This window comes from Apis dorsata, unplaced genomic scaffold (assembly GCF_000469605.1).
Source record: "Apis dorsata unplaced genomic scaffold, Apis dorsata 1.3 scaffold_1170, whole genome shotgun sequence".
In the NCBI taxonomy this organism is placed as follows: domain Eukaryota; kingdom Metazoa; phylum Arthropoda; class Insecta; order Hymenoptera; family Apidae; genus Apis; species Apis dorsata.
Genome location: NW_006264267.1, coordinates 65,820 through 80,488, shown reverse-complemented (window position 1 = coordinate 80,488; position 14,669 = coordinate 65,820). Strand labels below are relative to the sequence as shown.

Here is a 14,669-nt window from a genome sequence, read left to right as displayed (position 1 = left end):
GAGAGAGAGAGAGAGAGAGAGAGAGATTTCCATGAAATTCGATCCCATAATTACAAACCTCGTATCTCATAAAAAAAAGTCATCGCTTTAATTGCCAAAGCTTATTCTAACCTCTTTTTTCAAATACTTTCAACTTGTATCAGAATCTCTTTAAAAAAACAAGATTCTTTAAAAAAACTAAGAAAAAAAAAAAAAACAATATTAAACGACAAAAAAGTATCACTATCTATTATATTTATTATGATTACTACAAACGATTGGTTTCCATAAGTGCATGCGTAACATGATCGAGAATCACAGAGATCACGTTGTCTGAATCATACGCTTCACTTGTGACACAGCCTGGTTGAAGCACGGTATGCGCACGCACGGTCACACCGTGGAAAATTGCATCTTAGAGAAGCAAGCGGATGAATTATCGCGTTATACTAATTCACTGCCCGACAATGTTTCACACTTACACACTTTATGAAATGTACCTCCTCTTCATGTTAAGGTTTTCAACCGGAAAATAACATGGATGAAAGCGAGAAAAAGTTTTATATGTTACGATACGAGTTTGTTCTCCTCGCTTTAATTTATTATTTATAGTTTGCGCATAATGCACAGATATTTTGAGATATTTTTTATATATACATATATATGTATGATTTATTGTTTTTCATTTTCTTTTCTTTCTTATTATGTGAACGTGTTTGAGAGTGTTTGAGGAAAAATAAGAATTATAAGTGTGGAAAAATATTCAAATTAAAATATATTAATTCTAGAAATAGATACGAGCTGTGAAAAATGATAGATATATTAAAAATGGCTTCGCTTATATGTATAAATAATGGATTTAATTCTTGTTATCTAATTATTATTTAGTATTACTTTTAAATTGATGAAAGATTAAATATTATCAAACGCAAAATATTTAAAAAAGAAATAATTTGATAGCAAACAAAATATAAAAATAAAAACATTAAAATTCTATATAGTTTAAAAAATTAATATTATCGGTATTTCAACTTAATTTACAAAAATTTTCGTTAATAATAATAAAGTGTAATGTGATATGCTCGATACGATCCATTTTTTAATGAAATATAGAAAAGCTTAGAGAAATTAATAGAAAAAAAAATGGAAAGAGATTTCTGAAAATTCAATTTTTAGAAATTCTTATTAATTCTTCTTAAGAATTTATTAAAATTAATAAAAATAAAAGAAACAAAAAGAGAAACTAAAGAAAAATAAACCAAAAAAATTCGAGAAGGGTACCCTGTCTAGTTTTTACTCTTCCCGTATCTCATAAACCATTTATGAATCAGATTTACTATAAAAAGTAATCTTTAAGAATAAAATAAAATAAAATAAAATGAGAAATCGAATTATATTTTCAAATTTATTATATTATATCCAGTTTCCTTTTTTATTTCTTGTATTCCATTCATAATCAATTGATTATTGTGTATTTGATATTCAGAATATATATATCAATAAATTTAGTTTTTTGTATAATATATATTTTCAAAATTTTATTTTTAAAAATTAAAAAAAAAATATATATATATAAATAAAAAATGAAATATAATTTGTATATTATAAATATATAATTTGTAATATTATAAAACAAATTTTACATATAAATATCTTTCAAGTAATCAACTTAAAGTAATTAGTAATTAGTAATTTTTTATAATATATATATAGATAACTTGAAGAGTATAATTTCCAAAATTAATACAGATATCAATGTTTTTTAAACAATTAACAAAGATTAATAATCTGGATCAATTTTTAAAATAATATTTTATGACATTTAAAAAATTTTGTTTTCATTTTTTTTTAAATATAACATCATATCAATTCTTTATTATTTTAATTAGGAATTTAAATTATATTTAATATTAAAAAGAAAATTTTTTTAATATTGCAATATCTTTATATGTATATGCGCGCGCGCGCACACACACACAAATACACCATGAAATAAGATATTTACAAAGTTATTTTTTCTAAATTCATATTTAAAAATATAGTTTATCTTATTTTCATATAAGAGAATATGTATTTATTCATTAAACTTTGTTTTATAGTATTTCTTTTTAAGTATATAATAAAAGTAAATTAGATAACTTTAAAATATTCCTAGATTCAAAACGATGACTTTTTCTTAGATTATATTTCATTTTTACTAATCCAATATTATTAGAAAATATAAAAAAAAAAAAAAAAGATTTTTTTAAGAAAAAATAATACCCCAAAACAAAGTTCTATTCTATTTTCTTAATCGAATAATCAAAGATTCTTTCGATCATATTTATCGTCAATCGTTTTCTAAAAGCAATTGAATTATCTAGAAAGAGAGTACCCCGGATCTTTCTCCCAACGATTTCAAACGAAACCACTCTTCTCCAAGCACGTCGCGCATACATACAGGGGTGCCAGCAGCAGCATGTAACGAACGTCTATAGTCGTGCAGACAAATTCATTCGACCCAGCATTGGCAGCGTGATATCTTTCTATGGGGGCTATTTTCTCATCAATCCCAATCGCTTTTATGAAACGTGACTCACGCGTGAAAAGGTCCGCACGCCTTTAGCGAATCCGATTCTCCCCTTATGTTCTCTATCTCTTTTTAACTCACCATCTTTCCCTATTATATTATGTGTTATGGTCATTTCGAAAAGAGAAAAAACACTCATTGGACTAGACCTCGAGATATATATATATATATATAGAAACTTAACCTTTTCGATTTAAAATATTTAACGTTTAGTAATTTTTTATATAACAAATAATATATAACAAAATATATAACAAATCCCTGATGACCAAAATATAGAAATTTTATAATATTTTTTTGCATTACTAATAATACATTTATTGTTTATATCAAATATGTCAAAAATTTGTAAAAATAAAATGGAAAATTAACTTTTTTCTAAGTATCTAATAAAATCGAATAGTTTTAAATATAATAAAATAAAATAGTTTCAAATTTTCAAATAAAAAAACATTGAATTACAAATTGTTTTATAGAGACTAATTTTAACGATGATAAGAATGAGATGAGAATAATATTCTTATATAAGAATAATAATACTGATATTAACAAAAGTTTTAAAGAAATTGTTATCTTCAAGTAGAGATTTATGAAACATATTGAACATGCTTTTTTTTGCATCTCAATATCTTTCAACACCACCATCAGATAGATTCTCTAAAAAAAAATTAGTAATATTAGTATTTCATAAATTTTCTAAAAATGTTCTCGGCATACAAAATCAATATTTCATATAATTAAAGAAAAAGAGAGATAGAATCTTATAAAAATACGAAGAAATTTTTTAATTTTTTATATGAATTAATAAGACATTTAGATTGATTTATCATTGTGAATTAAGCATGTATAATTTCTATACAAATATAATGTAAATCCAAGCAAGTAAAAAAAAAAAAAATATATAAAAGAAAAAACAAAAGTGAAATTTGATAGAAAAAATTATTTGATATTATAATGACTCAAAATTCTAAATTTTTAATTTATCGATTTGTAATTCATTTATACGAATCATCTATGAATATGAATATTATATGTTATACATATAACACATAAATGAAATACATAAAATAAAGCATTCTCTAATATGCATTGCATTAAATGTATATACTTTTCCATCTAATAATCTTTTTTTCATATCTACATTAATGGATCGTATTTATTAAACATAGTGTACTAAAGTTCAATAACTTCCAATATAATAATATATATGATATATATATATATCCTTATATATTATATAAATAAATTTCGACGAGACAAAATTACATATTCAATAAAGTTGAATACAATTAAACGGCTTATCAAACTTCGTTTTGCATATCTACAAAAGTATACACTAATATTAAACACATAGGCATGTATTCTATAAATGTAGCTAGCTATTTAATGTGCAGACTGCATAACATTCTGAGGAATGCTGGATAATACTTTTTTGTCAAGCAGTAATGGCAAATAATTTTTCATATTGCAATCCTATAAAAATATCGAAATATTCAATTAAAGTATATTCTTACAAAAATTAATAATAATTTTCTTTAAATTTTATTGCGTCTTTAAAAGAATTAATAAAAAATGAACTTTTAAAAAATTAATTTTATATAAACAAAAAAATTGAAAAAAAAAATTTCATCATAAATTATATTTTTAAAAAATAATTTTTTATATTATTCTAATTTTTTTTTAAATTAATTAGAAACTTGTTATTATTTATTTACAAAAATAATAATATAAAAACCTATTAGTAAAATAAAGTATAAATTTTGTCAGAAATTAATAGTATTATATATATAAAATTATATCTTATACAAAAGAATATGTAAAGAATTTTAAGAAATATTTTGATATACCGAAATTAAATGTTTTTATTAAAATTCTTTTACGTTTATAAAAAATGCTCTATATCGTAATAATAAAATTTTAATTATCAAATTTTAATAATCAAATTTTAATTATCTCGGAAATACCACGCCTTAATTTCAAAGATGCAGTGGTATTGTAACGGTCTCTTCGCTTGGATCGGAATCTGGACACCATATTTTCTATTTTGTTTTCTTCTCAGTGATTCACCTTCATTCCAATAACGAACTATCGAAACATCGTTTCGAATAGAATTCAAAACTATTTGAAGTGATCAATCATTGATATAAAATCGAAATTTATACATATTTAAGAAACATATTTTATTTTATTTTATCCATATTTTTAATGTTACTGACATTTAACTGCTTTATATTCAAACAGAATAAGAGACGCTATCAAAATGTCGCTTGATTTCGCTAACGTCACATCAATCTTAATTAACTTCTACTTTTCATCTGATCCGTTCAAATTTTAGTAGGATTTAATGTATAACTTTAATAACATTCGCAAAATAATATTTATAATATTCATTCATATTATTTAATCAATGAATTCTTTATATTTAATTTACATTTATTTCCTACTTTCTCCTATATCCAAGTCGAATTATTAAAGTATTCGAATTGTAAATAAATGTATAGATTATACAAAAATATATATAAATTGTAAAGTTACTTACCATGCTTTGACTCGAATAAGAACTTCTCCTTCGGAGAGGGTGGGCTCAGGCTTCCTCAAAGCCTTGACACTTTTCAGTCCGCCGAAACCGTTCAGTACTATAGCCCGCATATCCTTCGGTTCTGGCGTGGGTTTCTCTTCGCCATTCTCCTTGGGTTTATCACCGTCGCCATTCTCTTCGACTTTCTTTTCTTCTTCTTTATTTTCTTTTGGCTCTTCTTTTTCTTGCTTCGACGGTGCCGCTTCCTGTGGTGGCTTTTCACCCTCGGCACTTGGGCTGGTTTCGTTTTTGTCCTCTGCCATTTTTCTTTTTTATTTCCTTTACTTTAATAAAATGTAACTCTATTGCTCCAATAAAATATTTATTCGTTTTTTGCAAGAAGCGCGCAATTCTTAAATAGAATACCACAAAGGATTCTTTCGATTTTGTATTCGACAATGAGAAAAGAGACAAGAGTAAAAAAAGAAATAAAGCTTCGGTGAATCTATATCGCGTATTTAAAGACCGCAGCACGTTTACACCCGATGAGAGTCGACGTTGTTCTGCGCAATTTTCCGCCACAGTGGCAGGAACGTTTGGTGCCGGCTACGCCGGCCGGTGACGCGCGCGGTGTTGCCGTTGCTTAGCAACCGCGCGCCCCTTTTGAGCGACCAATTGGAATACTGCTCGGTATCCCATCGTCCGCTACTAGGTACGTTAAACTACATTGCGTATAGTACGACAGGTGCCGTGAGTTGTGGAATATTGGTGTTCGCGATTAAAAAGTAGTTCCCCTCTCTGACAAATTTGCATTAACCCACGCATCTTCGACTACGATTTTCGATTCCATTTAATGTTCATCATGCATCCTTTTATATATACATTTTACAAAGTGAATATGGCATTTTTTAGAAAATAACTTTTGGATGACAGTAAATCATCATATTAAATAAATAAATTTCATCTTATCTTATGAATTTTTTTTATATATTATATCTAAACTAAATATTGTTCAACAGAATTTGATATAATTATATTAACAATCAATTGTATGTCATGAATTACATATTATCAAAAATATTGAAATCATAGATTATAATAATATAGGATTAAAGCAGAAAGAAAAAAATCAAATTTATTTTTTCTCATTAATTATAATATTGAAAGCATTAGCAAATGTTATATATTATGTTTGATTATTCGCTTAATAGCGATTATTATATTATATTTTTTGTATGATATCTTTTTCAATAATATTCATAGTAAAATTATGCATTTTTTATATAATTTTTTTTGCATGTAATATTAATATTTAATATTAATATAAAATATATACATATAAAATAACTAAAGATAACTAAAATTAATAAAATTGAATATAATTCATTTCAAATTTCAAATTTTATGGAGATTGATATATATAACTATGGTGATTGATATTTATTATTAAAAATAGAATTATATAAATTATTTTAACATAATAATAGTTTAAATGAATATTTCTCATAAGAATTAGGGAGATGTCAAAAAGAATTGATATAAATTAATTTCGTGTGACAAAAAAGATATAAAATTTAAAATTATTAATAAAATTTAAAATTATGTTTATACATTAACGTGAATTCATAAAAAAAAAATGGTTTTTTTCGATAATTAATTATATCGTTGAAAAAGAATGGAATGGAAAATGAATATATATATATATATATTTATTTATTTATTCACGAAACAAGCTTTGTATTCCTGAATTACCGATTAAACGGAAATACATTTGATTATTACATGAAAGTAACAAAAAAATATTAATTTACTTTATAAATATAAATAAATTATTAATAATATTATCAAAATTAATATTAAAAGTTCGAAAATTAAAAATTGTTATAAAATTATTTTAAAAATTTGTATTTAGTAAATATAGAAGAAAATATTAAAAAATATAAAGTTGTATTTCTTATAAAATTGAAATAATTTGTTCGGCGTTAAAAAATTCAATAGAATACAATTTTATGTGTAATCTTGTTCTTTGACTGGCAAATAGAAAAGTAGTGCCAGCAGACGACGCCCGAATTATCTTGTATTCTTGCGCCACGCATGCTATGCATTACATTGAATATACATAAATATAGGCATACTTTTTACCTTACATTTTATCTTTGAATACGCTGTTCGAAATGTGAATATATGTTATTTTCTTTATATCTTCTTTGACAGATTTTTTATTTTTAACAAAATAAAAATAAATATCATTTTTATTAAGAAATTAAAGAAGAATTTTAATAACCAAACTTTTTCAAATTTTTACATGTAATTAAAGAATTTTAGTGTTTTTCTAAAATAATTATATTTTATATGCTTGATGGCTAATATAAATATAAATTGAAAAAAATATTTATAATAGTGAAATTAAAATTGCAGCTAATGAATTTTTCTCATTGTATAATAGTCTCAATAAAATATTATTGTTTTTATTATTTAATATTATTATTTTGGTAAATTTTTTTATTACATTTATAAATATATATATATAAATAAATATATATAGTGATATAAATATATATAATATATATATAATACAAATATAAAACTGTAAGGACAATCCATCAACTATCATACAACTTTAAATTCCCGAAACAATTGGACCAAATAATGAGAATCATGCATGAGTGCAATGAGGATGTGCTGATTGGGATGAATAGCTCATATTGTCGGGAGAGCCAAAAGCACCCAGAGCTTGTATATAGAGTCTCTGATCATTATAAAATGTCTTCTTCATTGTATTATACTTACACTTTGTTGCATGTTACAAAGGTAGAGATTCATTTATTTCATTGTATTATAAATACATTAATCATAAGAATAATTTACTTACTTAAAAATTCAAAATATTTTAAATTATTAATTAAAAACAAAAACAAAAAATAAAATTCTATATTAATTATTAATTTTACAATTATTTTTAATAAATTTGTACAATCGATGTACTCTTATCACTATACAAAAATTTCTAATTTAATATCTTGATCGATAACTATAAGCGGCAGATTCTTTTTTATCTTTAATTATTATTTTTCACATAACATCGATATCTCCGATATATATATGTATATTATAAAGAACTTATTTATAACTTTATTCTTATAAATTTCAAATTAATTCATGCATCAGAATAAAAATATAATATATTGTATTATAGATTTTTTTAAAAATATAATATTGCTCATTACATTATCACGAATTTTATTAATTTATAAGATTTACAAGTTAATAATTTCAATTATATTAAAAAATACGAAGTTAGTTAAAACAGAAACAGTTACTGCACTTCTTTAAAAAAATTTACAATGTATACTTTATGAATATTGGTTATCACGATGATTTTAGGTTATGTTACTTTTATTACATGTAATACTTTATTATCGTAATAATCTTATTTCAAAAAAATAATGTGTTAATACATTGCAATCAATATATATTTAAAAAAAAATACATATAACAATAAACAATGAAGTACGTATTTTGTATTTCACAAAAGAAAAATTCCACAAATCTTCCAAAACATATGTACATCAGCTGATTCTCCCACTCTTCCATTTTTCAACAGACAATGTATACTGGAATTCTCACCGACTAGATAATAGAATTGGTTACGTCGTCGTACTCATTTTCCATATTGTCAACAAAGAAATCATCGTACACGAACAACCAAAGCATCGTAAAAGCTAATGGCAGATTATGAAATTGTCAAATCGAAAAGGTATGTATTGAAGGATTTTAAATATAATTTTTTTGTAACTGTCATTCGTAATTTTTTTTTTAATTTATGGCTTTCATTTTTTAGCGACTTTATAGTTTATCATAATTTTCTATACATCAATTTTCTATAAATACATCATTTTAATTGTATCAATTTTCACATTCGAAATTTAAATTAAAAACTTTTAATTTACAACGTTCTTATATTGCCACAGAAATTGTCATTATAATTAATAGATTTATATTATAGATACCGTACATGTAGAAGTATTTTGAAACGCTACATATATATATAAAAGAAAAATGATTATGGAAGTCAAAGAGTTAACTATGTCATGTTGGATTGCTTTTCAAGGTCACGTGCCAAATATTTTTAGCACGAAGAATCATAACCAAAGAAATATGTAGAGTTAATTCCATTTCGAGTTTATTTTACACAAATACGTAGGTAATTTCTTTTTTAATCTACGCATTAAAGTCTTCAAAATTGATTTTACATATGTATTATATTATGCTTATCATACTTATCACTTGTCAGATTATTATATATATAATGTCTAATAATTTTTCAAGTTCAGTGTTTTAAATCATAACATGACATTTGTAAAACTACATTATAACAGTATCGAAAAATATAATGATATAGATAATCAATGATCTACACATAAATATCACATAAATTTATTAAAAAATTATTATTACACATATCATTAGTTTTTATTAATCCTAATTATTAATTATGTAAAAATACTGTTACATAAATGTGATTTTATAAATATTTATAAATATACAATTTATGAAAAATTGAATATATTTCGTTTATTTATACAATCTTTTTGAATTTTTTTATTTGTTAGCTGGTTTTGGGAATGGTTTAGCTGGTCTGGCTCATCTTCAACTATGTTACGTGCTGCGGAGAAAAAAATTCTTTCTTGTAAGTTTTTTTTGTTAAACAAATTTTTTGAAAAATAAATTAGAGACATTTAGAGATATATTTAAAGACATTTGAGATAAAATAATCTTTTGTAATAAATTATAATTTTAATGATATTTTATTTGATTTGAAATTATTAACTATATGGTTTAAGAACTATTGTATTTGATATAGGTTTGAGAACAGCATATAGAGGATGGTATGTGGATATAGGACCAGTTGTAGGAACATCAGATAAGATATGGACCATTTCTTTGAATGAAGAATCAACAAAAACACCAATTGTCTTATTACATGGTTTAGGAGCAGGCGTGGCATTGTGGTGTTTAAATCTTGATGCATTGGCTTCTCAAAGGCCAGTATATGCTATTGACATATTAGGTAAAAATAAAATAATTATAATTTCATTTATAGTTTTATAATATGTAAAATATAAATTTATATTTTTTTAAGTTTATTCAATAATATTTAAAATAAAAAGCCATATATATTAAAGATATATATTTTGTTTTTAAGTATAGTTATTATATATGATTCATAGATAAAATTGAATTTTGGAATTGCATATAATTTATAATATATAATATATATAATATATATAATAAAATAATACGAAATGATTTTTTCATATTTTTCAAATATTTGTTATTATTATTGTGTATAATATTTTTATATCATTATTTTAAACTATAATATATTTTGGTTATCATCATATTTATTTGTTGTTTATTTTGCTTCTCTGAAATATATATTAATTTTTTATTCAGGTTTCGGTAGAAGTAGTCGTCCTGTTTTTAGTAACGAAGCTCAAGAAGCTGAAAGTCAATTAGTTCGCTCTATTGAGGAATGGAGAAGAGAAATGCAGTTAGAAAAATTTGTACTGTTAGGTCATTCAATGGGTGGTTTTCTTGCAGCATCATATAGCATGCAATATCCCGAAAGAATTAAACACCTGATTCTTGCCGATCCGTGGGGTTTTCCGGAAAGACCTGTAGATCGAATTTCCAGAGTTCCTATGTGGGTAAAAGTTATAGCATATGTAATCGAACCATTAAACCCACTTTGGCCAGTCAGAGTAGCTGGTCCATTTGGTTAGTTCTTATTTTAGCATATTTTCATGTGCTAAAAATAAAAAGGTCTTATATAATATTAATTTGTAAAATATATATAAAATTTAAATACTGTTTTATAACATATATAATATTATTTTTTTTTAGGACAATGGTTAATTGAAAAAACAAGGCCAGATATAGTAAAAAAATTTGCACCTATATTAAAAGATGATACTGCTGTGATTTCACAATATTTACATCAGTGTAATGCTCAAACACCGTCGTAAGTTTTTAAAATTTTTAAAATAAAAATTGTTGAATTTTAAAATTTTAAATTCAATTAAAAAGTATTTCATTTGAATTTTTAAATATAAAATGCAAAAATTAATTTTTTACATATTTAATAAAAAGTGGTGAGAGTGCATTTCATGCAATGATGCAACATTTTGGCTGGGCCAAAAATCCTATTGTTAAAAGAATGGATAAATTAAATCCAGAAATTCCAATAACTTTATTATATGGTAGTCGATCTTGGGTTGATAATTCATCTTGGGAAACACTTAAGCAAGCTAGAGCATCATCTTATATTAATGTTCAGGTAAATATAAAACATAAAAATAAAGAAATAGTATAAATAAAAATTATAAATTTCTTTTTAAAATAATTTTAATAATTATATATTTATATATTTTTATGATTATAGGCTATAACAGGAGCAGGACATCATGTTTATGCTGATAAAAGTGAAATTTTCAATAAATATGTATTAGAAGCATGTAATCTAAGTGATTCCATATCCCATTTAACAGCATCAGATATTCGATCAAAGTCTATAAATGAACAACAAATTTCATTAATTTTAACAAACGAGGAAGTTGATTCTAAAACCGCGAAAGGACAAGAATTGAACACGCCATAAGCACGATCTCGTTAAAATTTATTTAAAATTTAAAAAGTATAAAATTTGATGATTGAATCGTACTGTTTTGACTTTAATTGCAGTCAAATGACTGCATGAATTGTGTGATTTAGATTAGATATATATGTATTGCAACGTACCAAACAATAATTACATGTTGATTAATGTTATTTAATTATTTTCTAATTTATGTTATACTTTGTTAATGCTGTAATTTATAATTTCTTGAATTGTTTCAAGAATAATGGAGCTCAATTCTTAGTTTAAACTCATTGATTCATCATTTATATTTCTAAACAATAGTTGAATATTAAAATATTTAATTTTTTTTATAAATTTTAATTTCTTCATAAGATTGTATATTTTAATAAAATATAAATATATTTTAATAAAAATTCAAAAGAATAATAGTACTAATTATAGAAATATTTAAATATTTGTGCTTGATTAAAAGTACAATGTAATATTAAATAATGTGTAATATTAAAATCAAATTCAATCAATGGGATCAACAATTTTCAAGAATATTTGTACATATATATATTATGATATATATTTGTATATATATATTATGATNTATATATAAATAAATTATATTATAAATTTAACAGAGAAGGTCAAATTGTATATTATGTACAAATATATTATATAACAAAATTAAATGTAGAAATAAATATTGTTGATATTAATTTTTTATGTTTATATTAAAAAATTTGTCCTATCCTAAATGTTTCGTATACTATTATTTATTTATTACCGTTTTTTTTTAAATTCATCATGAATGGAATTATCATTCTCATCAAAAACATCATAATCATTTTCAGCAAAATCATCATAATTATTATTAACATTTTGTTCTTCAAAATTATAAGTAAAATCATTTAATTTAAAATATTTTTTTTTATTTTTTTTTCTTTGCTCTTTTTGTCTTTCATTTAAAAATTTAGCAAATTGTTTTTGATATTTATTATCAATAAAAAAATTCGAAATATTTTTTACATCAAACTTAGAAAGTGTATTTGAATATGAATTTATATTTACTGTTTCTTTTTTCAATGATTTATTTAATGAATTTTTAATCTAGAAAAAAGATATTTTTAAATATATTATTATTTTTGATTCACTATTTTTAATTATTTTGTATATGTATATAATATACCTTTGACATGATTCGAAAATGATCTAATCCAAATATATCATGTTTCATTATAGGTATAGTTATACTGAATTTGTCTTCTTTATTATTATGTACATCCTCAATGTCAGAAGCAGTAACAGTATGATGTATAGCATCTGGATATGGACTGGATATATAATCTTTCTCAAACTCTATAATTTTCAATTTTTCTTCTATTTTTTTCATAATTTTAATACCTTTACATTTAACAAATTGAATAGGAGGTACAATGCCTATTACACGAAGTTGAGATAACTTATGTCTTAATTGAAAAGCACATTTTTGTAATAGTTCTTCAGTATCCAATTTCTCAGCATTATTGTCTATCCAATAAACATTAATAAGTTTAAAATCTGGAGTTATTTTTATATGTGAAATTTCTATATTTCTATTTAAAATTTCAGGTTCTATTTCTCCAGTTGACATCATATCTGTAATATGTTCCATAAAAACTTTATTCAGAACATTCATTCTTCGTTGTGTATGCACAGAAATTTTATTTTCTGATGCTACATAAGTAGTAGGATTTATATCTTGAATTGAAAACCTATTTAGAAATATTATTTAATTAAAAAATTATATTTAAAATTCTAAAACATAAAAAAGTATACAAAATTTTTGAAATTTGAGATGTATATTACCTTTTTAATTTATTTTTGTTTAAAAGCTTGTTTATAAATTTGCTTTGTTTCCATATATTATATTTTATGGAATCACTGAAAATATATCTAAATATTTGTTTTACACCAAATATTTGTGTATTTTGTATTTTAATAAGAAAATACATATTTTTAGTCATTTTTTTTAATATAACATTTTATTAAAAAGATTTATTATTACTAGTATATTATTTAAATATTACAAGAAATCTTTTTTATAATAATTATTCATATAAATTATTTTAGGTTATATACTTCATTAGTATATTTAAAAATTATAATTTTAACTTAATATTTAGATATAAATAAATTTATATTTTTATTGCTTAAACATAATCTAGATTCATAAATAAAAAAATTTTATAAATTAAAATTTCAATTTAAATTATTTAAACTGAAATATATAACTCGTTCAACTTTTACTTAGTATGGACGTCTTTTAACAGTCCTAAAAATTTCTAACCTACTAACTTTTGATATTAACATAAAATTTTATATTATTATATTTTAGATAATTTTTTAAAAAGTTTTTATTTTAAAAAATTTAAAATAAAATTTTTTTATTTGTCATTAATCTATAAAAAACTAAAAATTTATAAATGGAAAACAAAAATTCAATATATTTTTTAAATATTTAGTGTTCGTTATTTTTAATAACAATTGAACTAGTATAACATATAAAATTTCCGATTTTTATTTTTCTAATTTACTTTCGAATTACAATACTATGTACACATAAACTATTTAATAATTATTATATACCAATAAAACTCTTTACATTTTTATGTTATCTAAAAGAAATCGTTAGAGGAACTGCCATAAGTCCGTAACGAGAAACGAAATTCTTTCCTCATCGAACTATATTCTTTTAGCTCGAAAACTAGCAAATACATCATTTATGTTATAATTATTATGTGTAACAGCAAATCGAAAAATTGTTAACACAATCATGTTACGAATTTCATTCGTAAGAATTAATTATTTTTTCATTTACAAATTTCGTTAGAAAATTGTTCTGCATTTATGAAATTTTTTTTGAAAAAACGAAAGCGTTTTTCAATTCTAAAAAGTCATTTTTATCTTAATAATAATTACTTGTAATTAAT

At 22.7% G+C, this 14,669-nt stretch overlaps 3 protein-coding genes across 7 annotated transcripts in view; 1 reads left to right on the top strand and 2 right to left on the bottom strand.

Moving 5' to 3' along the window:
• The window catches only part of LOC102675843 (synaptic vesicle membrane protein VAT-1 homolog-like), a 24,128-nt gene extending 18,419 nt beyond the window's left edge, over positions 1 to 5,709 (bottom strand). The window contains exon 1 of the mRNA XM_006624894.2: positions 5,088 to 5,709. Coding sequence (XP_006624957.1) covers positions 5,088 to 5,389 — 302 coding nt within the window. The 5' untranslated portion in view covers positions 5,390 to 5,709. The remainder of the gene's footprint in view (positions 1 to 5,087) is intronic.
• Positions 5,710 to 8,627: 2,918 nt separating this feature from the next.
• LOC102675486 ((Lyso)-N-acylphosphatidylethanolamine lipase) lies at positions 8,628 to 12,122 on the top strand. 5 transcript variants are annotated; one of them, XM_031514753.1, is made up of 8 exons: positions 8,628 to 8,823; positions 9,178 to 9,266; positions 9,680 to 9,756; positions 9,931 to 10,137; positions 10,524 to 10,847; positions 10,974 to 11,091; positions 11,220 to 11,406; positions 11,512 to 11,897. In XM_031514753.1, the coding sequence occupies exons 3-8, from the start codon at positions 9,723 to 9,725 to the stop codon at positions 11,725 to 11,727; spliced, it is 1,086 nt and encodes a 361-aa protein (XP_031370613.1). In that variant the 5' UTR covers positions 8,628 to 8,823; positions 9,178 to 9,266; positions 9,680 to 9,722; the 3' UTR covers positions 11,728 to 11,897. The 5 variants fall into 5 exon arrangements, with proteins under 5 accessions (XP_031370613.1, XP_031370612.1, XP_031370611.1 ...); XM_031514752.1 differs by having other exon boundaries at positions 9,073 to 9,266; XM_031514751.1 differs by having other exon boundaries at positions 8,629 to 8,823; positions 9,178 to 9,270.
• On the bottom strand, positions 10,586 to 13,715 carry LOC102675707. Its single transcript, XM_031514754.1, has 4 exons — positions 13,546 to 13,715; positions 12,887 to 13,451; positions 12,485 to 12,807; positions 10,586 to 10,878 (listed from the first exon to the last, which is right to left on the bottom strand). The coding sequence occupies exons 1-4, from the start codon at positions 13,701 to 13,703 to the stop codon at positions 10,872 to 10,874; spliced, it is 1,053 nt and encodes a 350-aa protein (XP_031370614.1). The 5' UTR covers positions 13,704 to 13,715; the 3' UTR covers positions 10,586 to 10,871.
• Positions 13,716 to 14,669: the final 954 nt, after the last annotated feature.